At 39.5% G+C, this 18,180-nt stretch overlaps 1 protein-coding gene across 1 annotated transcript; it reads left to right on the top strand.

Moving 5' to 3' along the window:
* The first annotated feature begins 4,313 nt into the window (after positions 1–4,313).
* Positions 4,314–14,444, top strand: LOC134679870 (leucine carboxyl methyltransferase 1). Its single transcript, XM_063538783.1, has 6 exons — positions 4,314–4,717; positions 5,832–6,015; positions 9,039–9,228; positions 9,635–9,710; positions 11,494–11,634; positions 13,993–14,444. Exons 1-6 carry the CDS (start codon positions 4,496–4,498, stop codon positions 14,143–14,145), a joined length of 966 nt encoding a protein of 321 aa, XP_063394853.1. The 5' UTR covers positions 4,314–4,495; the 3' UTR covers positions 14,146–14,444.
* The last annotated feature ends 3,736 nt before the right edge of the window (positions 14,445–18,180 follow it).

Raw genomic sequence — 18,180 nt, 5'->3', positions numbered from 1 at the left:
AAGCTGTACAGCAACATTGCTCCCAACTCTGATTTAAATTATCACGAATTTTATACATAATTAATCATAAAACGGGACTTAAAACGCTTAAAACTTAATTACACGCGATTAAGTTTTATAATGAATATTTGCTTCCAACTGTCTTTATCAATATTCATAAAATATATGGAGGGTAGGTACGTCTACCCACCATAATAAAAAAATATATTTGTCAATGACTCTGTCCAACTGCTGTGGTTAAAGTTCAGTCAGCAGCAGAAGTCGCTATACACTCCAGGTGCTCAAAGAGAGGTAAACGTTTAAACTGTCAAAAAGTTGTTGACTGTCATGGTAGTATTTACTTGTGAGCGCTCAACGTGTCACAAATATGTTAACAGTCGCTATTCATTAATTTCTACACTTACAACAAGTCATTGATACCTTAGCTGTCATAAAACCAATGGTATCTAAGCGGTCAACGTGTCAAATATATCTGAACAATATGGAAAAATAGACTTTAAAGCATACAAGTATGGTCGAATATTGAATAAAAGATAGCCATGCTAATTTCAGGTAAAGCGTTTTGACAATCATCGAAAGCAGTACAGTCTTGTCATCACATACATCTATCTCACGTTTTGCCCTTCAACCATTTGACAGGAGCCTCTCGGTCAACTTACTGCAAACTATTTCTTTTAACATAATCGTCAAGACGAATGACACATAGCAAAAGCTAACTGAAGCCGAATTTAGAGCCAATTGTCAAGGCACGTCGTGGTCTCAGTAACAGGCGTTTGCTTTTCAAAGCAGAGACCGCGGGTTCAAATCTCAGTCGTACGCACCTAGAGATATTACAGCTTTTTTTTTTTTTTTTGGGTTTCATTTCTATTATTAACCCTTTTGAACCCGCTTGAACCCGCAGTGGGCGTTACTTAGATTACTCCTGTGCGGAATGCCATTTGATATTTACTACTCAAAAATCACGTTTGTTGTATGGGAGCCCCTTACTTAAATCTTTATTTTATTCTGTTTTTAGTATTTCTTGTTACTTATAATAGCGGCAACAGAAATACATCATTTGTGAAAATTTCAACTGTCTAGCTATCACGGTTCCTGAGATACAGCCTGGTGACAGACGGACGAACGGACGGATGGATGGACAGACGGACGGACAGCAGAGTCTTTGTAATAGGGTCCCGTTTTACCCTTTGGGTACGGAACTCTAAAAATGCTGGTCTCTTCAAAAACTGACTAAATTAAATTAAAGGATATGAAAACAATGCATTTTATTAATTTAAGACATCATGTTTCATAGTAACATTTATTGCTTAAGACCTACACAATCGATATCTAAATGTAGAAATAGTCTTAGTTTTATTTTTCAAAACGTTCGGGGTTCGATTCCCGAGCTGAATACACATTTTTTTTAATGTATGAATGCAGTTTTTCGTGTTACTAAAATCGATGACATGATTCCTAAGAAGAGATCGGTGTATCAGAATCAGAATCAGAATTTTATTGGTAAAAGTCACAGAATTTTACATGTCAGATATCTTATAGTATCAGATTTTCCCATACTGGCCGATCTAAATGGGCCACCCTGTATAGTATATTTTACTACAATAAGTGGGCTAAATAAATATATTAACATAGGTATATAATATGATCAACGGTTTGGAAGAACAGCCGCATATGACAGTTAAAATAAAAAAACCGATCATTCTAGTAGAACCTACTTATTTATTGTATAAGTTTGACACTTAACGATAAAATACTTCTTTAAGAAAGGAGGTGTCAATTCGTAGTGCTACAGTATTTATTTTAAAGTTAAACAGATAAAATGTTGATGCTTAGTTACCATTGAAATAACAACTGCTTAGCAACTGGTGGCACCCTGGCTGCTGACGTACGTGATTGGCAGTGCGTGTAGGTATTAATGACAGCAGCTTGAATTTGATTGCTTAGTTACCACTGACTTTTTAACCGTTATTGTCATTGTGATTAAATAAGGGTGTATGTGTTAAAGAAAAACTCAGAAGTTAAGGTATTTGTGACGAACTGAAAGCCTACGTGAAAATGACATCTTAGATGTCCTTATTTTTGTGACGATTGAAGTGTATATTTTTTCTTGGACACCTTGTCCGCTCAGGTATATCTGCTGCTGACTGTTCATAACGAAAATTTTATTTATTAAATCTTTAAATAATAAATACAACGTAGCGGTACAACCACTTAAGACTGTAAGTCTGTACCTACATAGATTACAGCTATGCACATAGAAAATGTGCTAAATGCGGAGCAACGGCTGTTGAAGCAGCCAGAGTGAAATTTATACAGCTTTAGTGGGTTCAGAAGGAACCGAGTCATAACGCATCTGGAAAGCGTATTAATTAACCGTGAAGAAATGTATGAATGAATACAAGTTAGAAATCTGTGTAAAATGCCGTGTGTAAAGTGTAGTGTATCTGTGTGTAAAGTGTAATAGGTAGGCATGCCTAATGTTATTTGTATAATACTGAAAACTTTGTGAATGCGCTTTATTAATGTCTATTTTTATTAAGTTGTCAGGGTTTAATTTTCAGTGTATATTTCTATATGTAAAACATAATACAATGTTATAAACATAAATATGCCTTTTATTTAAATCAATAGATAATACCACAAACAAGGGGTAATATTTGCATCTTTCATATATTTCGTGATATGAAGATAACAAATATGTTTATCAACATAATTACTATATAGGTACCTATAATACCAATACCCGCCAGGCTAAACCGGTTGTCAACTTTAGTTCCATTGGTACACATCGAGGGCGCCAGTAGTATAAACGTATAAACGGTTGGGGACATTTTTTTGTATGGAGTTACCGTTCTTCTCCTAGTGAGTATTATATTCTTTGAACTTGAAGCAATTACAATTTTTTGTTGCATTGCAAGCCAACTTTGTAAGTAGAAATAAAAAGACTGAAAAAAGTCGATATAAATGGTCGATTCCACATTTGACTGTGTCTTGTACAAAGAATATAATACTCACTAGGAGAAGAACGCTAACTCCATACAAAAAAATGTCCCCAAACGTTTATACGTTTATACTAATAGCGCCTTCGTTGTGTACCAAACACTAAAGTTGACAACCGGTTTAGCCTGGCGGGTATTGGTAGGTATACATGTAGTAATTCTGTTGATAAACATATTTGTTGTCTTCATATCACGAAATATATGAAAGATGCAAATAAACCCTTGTTTGTGGTATTATCAATTGATTTAAATAAAAGGCATGTTTGTGTTTATAACATTGTATTAATTATTATTTAAAAATGTTTTACATATAGAAATATACACTGAAAACTGGCAACTGGCAACTTAATAAAAAAATAGACATTAATAAAGCGCATTCACAAAGTTTTCAGTATAATACAAATAACATTAGGCATGCCTACCTATTACACTTTACACACAGATACACTACACTTTACACACGGCATTTTACACAGATTTCCAACTTGTATTTCTACATTTCTTCACGGTTAATTAATACGCTTTCCAGATGCGTTATGACTCGGTTCCTTTTGAACCCACTAAAGCTGTAAATTACACTCTGGCTGCTTCAACAGCCGTTGCCCCACATTTAGCACATTTTCTATGTGCATTGCTGTAATCCATGTAGGTACAGACTTACAGTCTTAAGTGGTAATACCGCTACATTGTATTTATTATTTAAAGATTTAATAAATAAAATTTTCGTTATGAACTTTAACCACAGCAGTTGGACAAAGTCATTGACAAATATATTTTTGTATTATGGTGGGTAAACGTACCTACCCTCCATATATTTTATGGACATTGATAAAGACAGTTGGAAGCAAATATTCAATTTTAAAACTTAATCGCGTATAATTAAGTTTTAAGCGTTTTAAGTCCCGTTTTATGATTAATAATATATACAATTCGTGATAATTTAAATCAGAGTTGGGAGCAATGTTGCTGTAGAAAAATGTTTTTATTTTTATTACTCGCAACTTTTTCTCGGAGGCCAACGCACACATAGAAGCTTCAGGCGCACACATGCGCAATTATTTGGGGACATAACTTTCTTAGGAAGTGAACAGGCCTTGGTCTTGTATCTTGTAATCTAGATTTGTCTCTATTTCTAACAATTTGTTAGAAAGAGACACACAAAGTGATAACATATTTTAAAAAATGAAGTAGAAGAATATTAAATGGGACAAATCTTATCCTCTTTTCAGATTGGCCAACATCACAGTAATTATCAGCATTTCTAAATCAGACAAAGCAGCACGCAGCCTTTTACCCTATCTGTGGAAAGGGTGTTCTGTCATTCTGGTGATTTAGCTGTCAGATTGTTTCGCTAATTTACTCACTTTGAAAACGCTCTGCCGAAGCTTTTGAGGCTTCCTTACAGCGCAAGAAGACTAGCCGTCCAAGTCGGCGGGTGCCGGCAGCTGTAGAGCGCCGAGCTGGCGCGCTGGGATGCGGCGGGGGATGGTAGCGCCATGAATAAGCTGGTGTCGTGGTCTGAGGAAGACGAGGCGGTGGCGGCGACGAATTCGGACGCGACGGAGTGCAAGCGGGGTGCTGTAGAGCTGGGGTACTGGAGCGACCCTTATGTGCGCCTGTTCTCGCGCCCTCGCGCCGAGCGCAGGGCGCCGGAGATCCACCGTGGATACTATGCACGGGTGCGCGCTGTAGAGATGTTCATCCATCAGTTTCTTGAGGTAATGCTGCTCAAGTACAGCTCCTGCTTAGCTTACATATGATGTATATGTTCCCTTGAAAAGCAAGACATGTTTTGGATTCTTATCAGACATACTTATCCTTATCTATGTATGTGTATAATGTAATATTCTGTAAATTGTCAGTGCCTTGCTAATAAGAATGGCCTTTGATATGTCATGAACATGTATTTAATAATTGTACTTCATTAACAGATAATTAGTGTTGCTGTTACTTTCCAAATAGGAAATGGATATCATTTTATTATAATTTTATTAATATTATTTAAATGAGTTGTTTATTATGTTCTTAATTTTTGACTTTGTTCCTCATTTTTGATACTTTGATGACTTCATATTGTCCTAATTACACCTTTGTGCAATCTTGGCAAGGATGCAAGGACAGACACAGATATATTCGATGCTTTGAACGGAAAAGCATGGTTGGGTTGCTTGTATTTATAACAACATAATTTAGCATCTCGCTTCTTGGCAAAGGCTTCCCTTCTCTTTCTCTACTCAATGTCATTTGTATTATCCAACCATACATAGTTAGAATACATTCCATAAAACATAATGTTTGCTATAACAGCATTTCCTAAAATTTTCAAATAAACATGATAACTACTTAACACTTAATTGACAGAAAAAAGTTAGATTCTTTTCACTGAGAATTTGCTTGATTTTCCAGATATGACTGAAGTTCTGGTCCATAAAAAGTAATTTGTTCCCAAAGTATTTTACAGATGGTGCTAGCATAGCTTGCCCTGTCAATCCCTAGAATTGTGTAAATTCTGTTTTTTTTTATATGGAATTTTATGCCCTGGATGCCAGCCCTTTAAGCCAAATCTCATAGAAAAAAACTTGAGACAGGGGAAAGCTATGATGGCGCCATCTATGCAAACCTTTAACGGTTGCCAACCCCATTTTTCTACATAATTTCTATCTATCTATCTATTTAGCCCTTTTGTTCTGAGTTAGAGTATGTCTCTAAGCTCAGTGTTGCACTTGGCAAAGGCCTCCTCTAGCTCTTTCCATTGAGGTTTGTCTTGGGCCACTCTTCTCATCTTACATAATTTAACTGCACATAATATTTACATGTATCTGTTACTTACAGCGATGTGACAGCAAGTGCCAAGTGCTGAACCTTGGCTGTGGCTTCGACACACTATTCTGGAGACTCCGTGACGTCACACAGGCAGTTGGTAACTTCATCGAGCTGGACTTTCCCACGGTCACCGCCAAGAAGTGCCAGATTATAAAGCGGAATAAGCAGCTGCTTGAGAAAATCACTAATGAAGGTAGGTGAAGTATTTCTTTTTTTTAATGATATCCATATCAGCTGGAGGAAGTATTGGAGCTTTAAAGAGCTTTTAAAAGGAAACTACAGTCTCAAACATAAGAAAACAGTAATGGACACATGCATCTTACCATGCCTTACATACGGTTCTCAAACTTGGGTGCACACAAACAAGAACAAATTAAAGATAAGAACATGCCAGAGAGCAATGGAAAGGAGCATTCTCAGCATAAAACTAAAGGACAAGGTTAACAGCAAGAACATCCAATCCAAAACAAACATCATAGATGCACTCGAGTTTGCGCAGAAACAGTAATGGAGATGGGCCGGCCACATAGTAAGATTGACAGATGACAGATGGACCAACAAAGTCACAAAGTGGCCAGGACCCCCTGGCAAAAGGAAGGCGGGAAGACCCATAACAAGATGGTCCAGGGACATCATAGCCACAGCCGGAGAAAATTGGCTAATCAAGGCTAAAGACAGAGAAAGGTGGAAAGATATGGAGGAGGCCTATACCCGACAGGGGTCTTTAATATAGTAAAAATTACAACAAAATATTAGAAACCTTTACTACGAAAAACTATTTAAGGAAAAATAAAGGCTTAAATAAATAAATAAATAAAATGATATGCCTGATGTTAGCCAATTACCACCACGCCTGCAACACCAGAGAGGTTGTAAATGCGTTGCCGGCTTTTGAGATGGGAATTTTTGTTAAATAGCATTTTTTCCTTAAGAACAGAAGCACTGGTGGCCTAGCACAGAAGCACTGGTGGCCTAGCGGTGAGAGCGCGCGACTTGCAATCTGGAGGTCGCGGGTTCAAACCCCGGCTCGTACCAATGAGTTTTTCGGAACTTACGTACGAAATATCATTTGATATTTACCAGTCGCTTTCCGGTGAAGGAAAACATCGTGAGGAAACCGGACTAATCCCAATAAGGCCTAGTTTACCCTCTGGGTTGGAAGGTCAGATTTCAGTCGCTTTCGTAAAAGCAAGTGCCTACGTCAAATCATGGGATTAGTTGTCAAGCGGACCCCAGGCTCATGAGCCGTGGCGAAATGCCGGGATAACGCGAGGAAGAAGAAGAAGCATTTTTTCCTTAAGAAAAAGAAGTACAAAGTGAAAGTTTTAAATGTGAAAGATGGTTAGGCTGATTTAGAATTTGTTTTCTATCATTTGATAATGGCATTTTGTTTTGTACAGTTGGTTCTTTTTTAGGGTTCCGTACCCAAAGGGTAAAACGGGACCCTATTACTAAGACTTCGCTGTCCGTCCGTCCGTCCGTCCGTCCGTCCGTCTGTCACCAGGCTGTATCTCACGAACCGTGATAGCTAGACAGTTGAAATTTTCACAGATGATGTATTTCTGTTGCCGCTATAACAACAAATACTAAAAACAGAATAAAATAAAGATTTAAATGGGGCTCCCATACAACAAACGTGATTTTTGACCAAAGTTAAGCAACGTCGGGAGTCGGGAGGGGTCAGTACTTGGATGGGTGACCGTTTTTTTTGCTTTTTTTTGTTTTTTTTTTTTTGCATTATGGTACGGAACTCTTCGTGCGCGAGTCCGACTCGCACTTGCCCGGTTTTTGTTAAAAGTTTTTTGGAGACCACATATTTATTCAATAGTGTTAATGTAGTTTTTTATGTGTAACCTTACCACTAACCAACAATGTTTGCAACCAACAATGTTTGCCACCAACAATGTTTATATTAGGTCCTTACATATGAAATTGGCGTTTGGCGAACTGGCAACTTTGGTTCAAAATATGTGGCGTTCGGCTAGGAATTCCAAATTCAAATTTATTTCAAATTTAAGACCATGTATTTCTGTGTTCGAATTACGAAATTTATTTGTTATCGCGTCATTTGTTTTTCTTTCACATCGTTCTGTTCACAATATGGAGAACTTAAAATATCGCTATATTTACGAATATGAGTTTCACCTCGGCACTAGTGCTGCAGAAACGGCTCGTAGGATTAACAATGCGTATGGGGAAGCTACTGCAAAAGAAAATACGGTACGTTATTGGTTCCAACGTTTCCGTTCTGGAAATTTTGACCTACAGAACAAGCCCCGTGGACGGCCGGAGACAGAAGTTGATAACGAAGAATTAAAAGCAATTGTGGAAGCAGATCCATCGCAAACCACGTCAGAGTTAGCGGCAGGCTTCGGTGTGAGTGATAAAACCATTTTGATTCACTTGAAACAAATTGGAAAAGTGAAAAAACTTGAAAAATGGGTACCGCATGAATTGAGCGACGCAAACAAAGAAACACGCGTCGAGTGTTGCGTTTCACTTCTCAACCGGCACAATAATGAAGGCATTTTGAATCGTATCGTTACTTGTGATGAAAAATGGATCCTGTACGATAACCGGAAACGTTCTTCACAATGGCTGAACCCAGGTGAACCAGCCAAATTCTGCCCGAAACGAAAGTTGACTCAGAAAAAGGTACTGGTAAGTGTCTGGTGGACTAGTGCCGGTGTCATCCATTACAGTTTCTTAAGATCTGGGCAAACAATCACGGCTGATGTGTATTGTCAACAATTGCAAACGATGATGGAAAAGCTAGCCATTAAACAACCCAGACTGGTCAATCGATCTAGCCCACTGCTGCTTCAGGACAATGCTCGACCACATACGGCACGTTTGACGGCCGCAAAACTAAGGGAGCTGCGACTGGAATGTCTTCGACACCCACCATACTCCCCGGACCTTGCTCCAACTGATTACCATTTTTTTCGGAATTTGGACAACTTCATGCAAGGAAAAAAATTCAATTCTCACGAGGCTGTCCAAACGGCCTTCAAAGATTTTATTGATTCTCGCTCACACACTTTTTTTAGTAAAGGAATCAATGAACTACCTTCGAGATGGCAAAAGTGCATAGATAGCCATGGTACATACTTTGACTAAATAAAAAAATAGTTTCATAAAAAAAAATCGTTTTCATTTCTGCCATATGAAACGCCAATTTCATATGTAAGGACCTAATATTTATATCTTCCATAGACGGCGAAGTAGCCATCCGCGCCGGCGGCGCCGACTTGCATGCCGATGGCTACCACCTGTGCGGCGTGGACCTGCGCGACGAGCCCGGCGTGCTGCGCGCCCTCACCGCCGCCGGCGCGCGACCTGACGCGCCGACACTAGTGCTAGCTGAATGCGTGCTGGTGTATCTCAGGGAGGACGCAGCTAACAGGTATCGTAACGCCAACGCAACGTATGCTCATATTGCCGACACGATTCTTACAATTATCCTACCAAATATAATATATTGTGTTGAGAATTTGAAAAAAAATTGGCAAAATCAGACATTTGAGAATTTTTTTGGCAAAAAGACGTAATACCGGGTTATGGGGTGAAGTGTCAAAAGAACTCATTTCCTACCAGTTTCTCCGGATTCCCTACAAATATTATCGATGCGTGACCACTGTTGTTTGCCATAAGTTACACTAACCTTAAAGTGGTCCTGTATGGCTAAGACGGCTCTTTATCATGTGTCTCCAAGTCCGTCACTTTCTAACAAATATGTAAGTGCGAACGTGACGAATGGCATGACAGGTGACCATGTTACCGCTTCTGATCTGACTTATTCTTGTCTACAGATTACTCCGACTTCTGGCGCAGCAGTTCCCAAAGCAGGTGCTCGTGGTGTATGAACAGTGTAACCTCGATGACAAGGCAAGTTATCAAGAATAATGTTTAAGAAATTTTATCTCTTTGACCGTCATAGCAATTAGCCGGTTTAGCTAGCCGAAGTGGCAGTGGGCTGGTCATATTAGCTGTAGAACCGTTAACCGTTGGGGTAGACGAGTTCTCGATTGGAGACCGCGCATCGGCAAACGTAGCGTCCTACGCCCCTCAGACTAGATGGAGCGATGACTTTCGCAAGGCGGCTGGCAAGTGCTGGATCAGAGTTGCCGCAAATCGTGCTTAATGGAGTGCAATAGGAGAGGCCTATGTCCAGCAGTGGACGAGAGTAGGCTGGTGATGATAATAACCGCCAAAGACGTCAACTGATGATGCTCGCGGCTACAGATGAGGTGTTGTTATTACACGCGAGGTGTTTTCGGCTATTTTAACCTCCTCCCCCTTGGTGATATTTGGTGAGGTCTTTGGTTACCCCCCTCCCCCACATAAGGGGTCATCCATTAATTACGTCACACGTTTAGGGGGAGGGAGGGGGTCAAGAAAATGTGACATATTGTGACATGGGGGAGGGGGGAGACACAAACTTTGTGACGTCACTTTAACTTCATCAGTAACCGAAAATTTATTTAAATTATTTAGTTCGCTGTACATTTAAATAACAAGTTTTTAAAACGAAAATAGTTTTTAATCGTTTAATTTTCTTTCCTAAGCAGTTTTGGGTTATAAAATTACTAATATTTATATCGTCAAAAATATTTTGATAAAATATTAATAATACTTAGGTCAAAGGCGTCAAGGTCATCTCGCCAACGCCGTCGAGGTTTGCCGCGACCCCGGGTTTGATGTGGAACCCAATTGGTTGCTGTTTTTGCCCACAAGTCATCCGGCATACGGCAAACGTGTCCCGCCCAGTCCCACTTCAGCTTGGCGGCTGTTTCAGCTACGTCGGCTATTTGAGTTTTGGAGCGTAATACAGTATTTTTGATGCGATCGGTCAACTTCACGCCGAGAATACTACGCTCCATGGCGCGCTGACAAACCTTAAGGTTGGATTTCTGAGCTTTTGTCAAAGACCAAGTCTGAGCTCCGTAGGTCAGGATGGGAAGAATGCACATGTCCATGAGCCTTCTTTTTAAAGATATAGGGAAATCTCCCTTCATCTGCTCCTTCATGGACCAATAGCTCTTCCAGGCACTTCCTTTGATAGGAACTGGTGGGAGACGGGTCAAAACCGGGATGCGTGGAAAGGGAGGAGGGAGGCCTTTGCCCAGCAGTGGGACACTCTAGGCTCATATAAATAAATAAAATACTTAGGTACTTACTTAATTCGATTTGGCGATTTCGTAGAAAAAATATGACGTCACACTAAGGGGGGAGGGGTTTGCCAAATGTGACCAAGTGTGACAAGGGGGGGAGGGGTCAAAAAACTTAGAAATTGGTGTGACGTAATTAATGGATGACCCCTAACCTTACGTGTATTTTTTAATTCAACCTAATTTTAAGATAAATAGTATTGTATACATATAGTAAATATAATACTATTTATCTTAAAAATATATACATATACTTACTACTCATGTGGTAGGTATTTTTTCTTAGTTTCGTTCACTGTAGAAAATTACACGTTAGGTCTCCTTATAAAAACGAGATCTGTTGTGATATTTTCGTGATCCCCTCCGGGGTATCGAACCTCGCGTGATCCGTGCACAAGCTCTATGATACAATTTGTGTGGGCATTTTTAAAAAAATTGTCAGGTAAAACACATTCTATTTGTCCCTACTCACCCCGGTTGACGGTGACTTGTATTTGCAGTTCGGGGAAGTAATGATCCGCAACCTGGTGGCGCGCGGCTGCGGCGAGGTGGGCGCGCGGCACATGGACGCGCCGGGCGCCGCGGCGGGCCGCCTGCTGGCCGCCGGCTACGACGCCGCTAAAGGATGGGACATGGACACAGTACGTACCACTGACACACTCTATAGTGGACCTTATGACGTGGTGATAAGATTCCTTCACGTGTGATACGGAACCTCGGGTGCGGCGAGGTGGGCGCGCGGCACAGGGACGCGCCGGGGCCGCAACAAGGGCTGGGACATGGACACCGTACGTACAGTCACCACACGGGAATGTTGAGCCACTTACCACTGTTCGCAACTTGGTCGAATAATCCAAGTCGGGGTCCGAACTCTTACCAGTCTCGTATCGCGACTTCGGCCGAACTCTGCTGACCAATGGGGCGGTCGTTGCTACAGTTACGTAAAACCAAATACGGTTAGCCAATGACCGCCCGTGTTTTCTTCGGAAGGTGGCGTTACTATGGTTACGTAATAACAAAAATATTTAACCAATGATTGATAGCGATTTTTCCGGAAGCTGACGTTACTATGGTTACATTACAACATCCGCTTTAGTCCTAGAAACGTCTATTTGACTGCTAAGCTGCTATGTAGAAATTTTCGTTCACTTTCCTTTTAACGGCAGCCATTTCCATATAATTCATAAACTGAAACTCATGTAGATAACAGCTGTCAAAAGGAAAGTGAATGAAAAATATAATTATAAATAAGCAGAAGTTCATTATTTTACGAATATTTTATTGTGTTCTTTTTATTGGAATTTAAAACATTTCTTTGTAATGTTGTCTAATACCCTCATTACTGTCTCGTAAAGATCTCTGCAAAATATTTATTATTATTTAAAAAATATTTACGTTTAACTCTACTATTTAAAATGTAAAAAACATAACAAATAGACCAAAATCTGTTTATTCGTATTAAAGCAAAGAGATATCTAAAAACTAATAACTTGTATATGACCCATCGTTATCAATGACAGCTGAAATTGCCTGATAACATGGATATTTATATAAATATCTCGACTTGAAAAAAGATCTCGCCTATTAATGTCAGTTAAATCATGGCATCCAATTTGAAAAAAATACTAGTAGATTACTAAACGGTTTTAGACGAATTCATGAAGAACTCTCGTTATCCAGTTTCCGCTAGGAACAACGACATCTAGCGTCTGATTCAAACGAGTAACTTCAAAATTTAATGGCCGTTGGCTAATCCTTTTCGTAGACGAAGGAATTTTTATTACGTCAACTAGTTTTGACATAGTGAAATGTTGACGCAACAAAGCAACCAAGATATCATCGGGTAACATCGGTCATATCGCGATCGTGCCTACTAACGAAAAATACCGAACCCATTATATTACACGACTAAATTGCGTCCATTGCCAAGTGGCTCAACATTCCCATGTGGTGACTGTACCACTAACGAGCGTTTCTTTTATTTTTTGCCACTTTTGTGTTATTTCTACTTAGAATCGCGAGCTCTTTAGATCCTAATGGGATAAAAAAGTGTCCCAGAGTTTTTTCCTATTGTGTTACCGTTTCCCCATACTGCCCTGATTATCACGGGTGCAGTACTTGCATGAAAGATATCGTTCAGAAAAAGGCCTTACTAAAGGAGAACAAGATAAACAATTGCATGAGTATTTCAATGTGATTATTGCGTTTGTGATAAGCAGGGCAGCATACACTGTGTATGGCGATAAGAAAAAGGAAAGTTGGAAAAATGTATGGAAATTATAGGACATTTTTTTCTCCTATAAGAATGAAAACAAAAAGGGCTCGCGATCCTAACTAGAAATATCACAAAAGTGGCAAAAAAGGTCACAATATATAAAATGGCAAAAAAAAAAAACGCTCTAATACACTCAATAGTGGACCTTGTGACCTAGTGATAAGATTCGTTCACGATTGATACGGAACCTGGCAGCTTGGTCGCGCAGATAATTTATTCCATAAATATTTTTTCCTATTGTTTACAATATTTTAAGATCGAACTGGGTAACCAATTTTTACTCGTATATCCTGGATATACTAAAGTGAAAGTGGAACTGCTATTTTAGAACCCGAAATAATATAAAAACACTATTTAGGTAGGATTATTTATTGTAGTGTAGTAGCTAATGAACAATGATTGGTCGGTATAATTATTACTAAAGTATTTATTTTTATTTGATAGACTAAAATGACTTTTCATAGTATGAAATGACATTTTATGTTCATATTATGAAATTTCATTTTAGTCTACCGAATAAAAAAATAGATGTTATATTTGTACTTTTGTGGATGGGTAATTATTTAATACTCCATGAAAAACACAAGAACTTTTATTTCGCAAGAAACATAGAACTAAACTGAGACACTTCAAACATTAACAACTGTCACAAAAAGTTATAGACAAATCATAATTGTTACTACAATAGACTTTACTGTTGATTTAACAAAATGCATCATTACAGGTATGGCGCTCGCTAAGCGAAGAAGAGCGCGCCCGCGTCGAAGCCCTGGAACCTCTGGACGAGCGTGAACTACTACAGCAGTTACATGCGCACTACGCGCTCACTGTCGCCTCGCGAGGCGATCTGTTCGCCGATATAGACCTTAACGCGTAGACCTGGATTTGACCTGCAATAGTTACATGCGCATTACAGGCTCACTATCGCCTCCCGAGACTTGTTTGCCGATATCGATCTTAACGCGTAGACCTGGACTTGACCTGCAATAGTTACACGCGCTCTACGCGCTCACTGTCGCCTCCCGAGGCTTGTTTGCTGACATCGACCGTAACGCGTAGACCTGGACTTGACCTGCAATAGTTACACGCGCTCTACGTGCTCACTGTCGCCTCCCGAGGCTTGTTTGCCGATATCGAGCTTAACGCGTAGACCTAGACTTGACCTGCAATAGTTACACGCGCTCACTATCACCTGCCGAGGCTTGTTTGCCGATATCGACCTTAACGCGTAGACCTGGACTTGACCTGCAATAGTTACACGCGCACTACGCGCTCACTGTCGCCTCCCGAGGCTTGTTTGCCGATATCGACCTTAACGCGTAGACCTGGACTTGACCTGCAGTTACACACGCACTACGTGCTCACCGTTGCCTCCCGAGGCAATTTGTTTGCCTATATTCTTAAGTCATTAGACTATGGAGGCATCATTGTATGAAGGCGTCGGCAGCATGACTACTAGAGCGCATACATACTACCCAATTTTAACCCGAGAAAATACGATCTGAATTAGTCGTACAAAGTGTAGACATTCTGAACCTTATCACAAATGAATAAGGTACTAAATGTTGAAATAGGTGCGTCAATTATTTTTCGACTTTGAATTTGTATATTTCGACCAAATTTTAGTAAATATTTTTATACTTGAATAGTTTTGTTGACGATATTTTTTTACATAGCTTATTGATATTTTCTCGGGTGCATGCTCTAAATTTCGGCTGGTCAATTTTCCCTATTCCCTATTTCACGATTTGAGACTCGACATCTAAACCCACTCGTCCTTCTATCTATCTCTTCTTGTACACTACAGTTCAAGAGAGACAGTGTCTATAGAGTTGTGTATAAATACCGCGAACGCGGTTCGTCGTGTGATGTTTTACCTCGTTTGGTATTTTATTTAACTAATGTATTATCCTACTTAAATTTGCAATCGTACGAATCCAATTTGATCGGGCCGTTTACATGTTCTCTTACTGCCGAATTTTAGGTTAGGCCCCTCATATTTACTTATCACATTTTATCATCCTACATTTTAAATGTATATAGTTGTTGATGATTCGTGTGTATCTGCTAAATCTATTGTCAAAATTCTTTAAAGGCATAATCTAGCCAACAGTACTTAAATTTGAAAATCCGGTCGAATAGGGCTTTAAATGTAACACAGGGTAATTTTTGGACCGTTAGCCATATTGTGCGAGGTGATTAGGTAGGTCATACTGAACAACTTTTTCTATGGGACCAATCCCGAAAGCCCAAAAAAATATTTGGCCTTCCCATAGAAAACGTCGACATCTACTCGACCAAAATCTATGAAACGGCCAAAAAAATTTTTGTGATTTCGGAGTTGGTCCCATAGAAAAAGTTGTTCAGTATGGCCTACCGAATCACCTCGCACAATATGGCTAAGGGTCCAAAAATGACCCTGTATATTGTACGACTGTACGAGTAACCTTGAAACGCCGAGACAGAGCTTAGTATAAGACAAAATATCCATATCAAAAATCAAAATTGTATGTTAGTAACAGACTAAACTGTCAGGTAGTCGGGGTAAATGAAAATGGCTGAAGATGTACATACAGTCGCCATCAGATATATCGGAGCAGCCAAGGTGCTCACAAATATCCGAACACGCCCCTATTGTCAAGGCGTTAGGGTGCGTGTTCAGATATTTTTGAGCACCTCGGCCGCTCCGATATATCTGATGGCGACTGTACAATAATTTACAAATACTCTCAAATGCACACTTCAGGCATACCTCACAAATTCACCTAAAAAAACAATGTAAGTTATTATGCATACCGGATTATTTGAACGCTACGTGTGCGGCGCGTCATTATGAACCTTGTTCCAATGCACGAAGGTTGACATTGGGCTATAACCGCGCGCGACATCAGGCAGATCCACACAGAACGAGCCGCCTCGCGAGAAATTTGCCGCGCGGATCATTTCGGGCGGTGGAGACGTGCCTCGCCCGAGGCAATGCGACCTATTTGACGTATTTGGCGGTCAAAAGGTTAACGATAAAGATTTAGTGAAAATACTTAACTAATTCAATGACATCTTTAGCAATTTCTATAGACCCAGACTATACGCCTTTAAAAAACTGTTCACAAAAAAGTAAATTGTGTAGTTAAGAATTTGGAGCACTGTAATTACGATGTCCATTGTGATGCCGGTCAGATAAGCACTAGGCTAGAAAGTTGAATCAAAAATATAATATTTATATCAACATACAGGTCACAATACATGGAGTTAGACCAAGAAAAGTCTGCAGAGATTTTTATAGCCCACGCAGTGAAAGTGTTATTTATACGATATAATTTCATAGAAGTTAGTTTAAAATAACATTTGCACTGCGTGGGCTATCAAAATCGCTGCAGACTTTTCTTGATCTAACTCTATCAAAAAGGAGGTCACAATCACAACTTAGTCAAAAATAGTTTAGCAAGGCGCAAAAATACAGGGTCTTAACAATCTCATTTTCCATCCGCGGAGTTCGGTTGCCAATCTAGTCAGATTGTACGTAAAATTGTGTTGTCTGAATTACTATTTCGTTATAGAGTATTAAAAATGTTTTATTTTTTTGTTTACCAACACCATAAATCACAGTATTTTTGGTTCAACTTTCATCTCTCCGGTTGGAATTTTATTCTAATGTTACCCGTGTGATGTCGCTTCGTCGACTGCGTCTCTTTCTAGCGAGTATGTAAATGCGAGAGGGACGAACGCCTTATGTGCAAATACTCTCTGTACTTGTTCAAAAGGTACCACTTTTCAATATATATATTTTTTTGCTTTGTGCTAGTAGTGTATTTTTTAGTGAATATTGGTACCTTTTGGTTAAAATTTATATAGCTATCGCACTATAGAGAGGGGCCACACACACGACTACACATCTTGATATGAAACTATCAACGTAATTTAAATTCATAAATTTTGTAAACTGAGTCAAAGAAAAAGTCAAGACTGCCGTCTTGAGCTTTGGTGGCGATCCCATAACTTCCACGCCACGCGGTCACTCTCGAGTATATGCGTACTCCCATCTTAAAGGCCAGCAACGCACGTACAACTCTTCCGGTGTTGCGGGTGTCCATGGGCGGCGGTAATCGCTTACCATTCGGTGATCCGTCTGCTCGTTTGCCTCCTATATCATAAAAAAATGCAATCTTTGAAATACAAAGATTGCATTTTTCCAATGCAATCTTGGAAACATGCAATCCAATGTAGGCGTGTGGTGAGGTGTTTATTATTTATACGTCATAATTTCATAGAAGATTGATGTTTAAAATAACACTTGCACTGCGTGTGCTATCAAAATCGTTGCAGACTTATTGTGGTCTCACTCTATATCCGTGTGTAACCCATTCATTATTTCGTGTCATTCTCCTCTATATTGCGAGAGCTATATTAGTCAAAAGCAAGGGTGATATGCAGGGGTCGGACAAAAAGTGCGGATGACGTCAAACCACTTATAGGATGATTTCAAATAGTATTTTTGATTTTCATAAACAATTATCACTTATCATTTATCAACCTCTTTATTGAACGATATCGCCACTTGAAATGAGTAAGTACGTTTTTGACTGACACATTGTCAATCAGATGAACAATAAATTGACTTCGTTATTGTTTAGCTATTGCATCTTCACGATTATATTTAGCTAAAATTTATATTTACTAATGTAGGTATAAGAAAACGCTCTAAAATGTCATCTTTACTCGAATATTGTGGCAATCGAATACGTGCCACGGAAGTTTAAATACAAACTCAAACATCATCCTGTGTGCAAGATTACGTCATTTTTACGTCATCCGCACTTTTTGTCCGACCCCTGGTGATATGATATATGAGCGGCCGCTATGGCGGCACCGTAGGCGGTAATTCTGTAGGTGTATATTGTCGAAAACGCGCCGC

Source organism: Cydia fagiglandana, chromosome 3 (genome assembly GCF_963556715.1).
Source record: "Cydia fagiglandana chromosome 3, ilCydFagi1.1, whole genome shotgun sequence".
Classification (NCBI taxonomy): Eukaryota; Metazoa; Arthropoda; class Insecta; order Lepidoptera; family Tortricidae; genus Cydia; species Cydia fagiglandana.
The sequence above is the reverse complement of the archived record's forward strand: the minus strand, read 5'-3'. Positions and strand labels throughout refer to the sequence as shown.

Coding starts and splice junctions, on each gene's coding strand:
- LOC134679870 (XM_063538783.1), top strand. CDS start 4,496: ATGAATAAGCTGGTGTCGTGGTCTGAGGAAGACGAGGCGGTGGCGGCG. Junction 6,016..9,038: donor TGAGAAAATCACTAATGAAG/GTAGGTGAAGTA, acceptor TATCTTCCATAG/ACGGCGAAGTAGCCATCCGC. Junction 9,229..9,634: donor AGGGAGGACGCAGCTAACAG/GTATCGTAACGC, acceptor TCTTGTCTACAG/ATTACTCCGACTTCTGGCGC.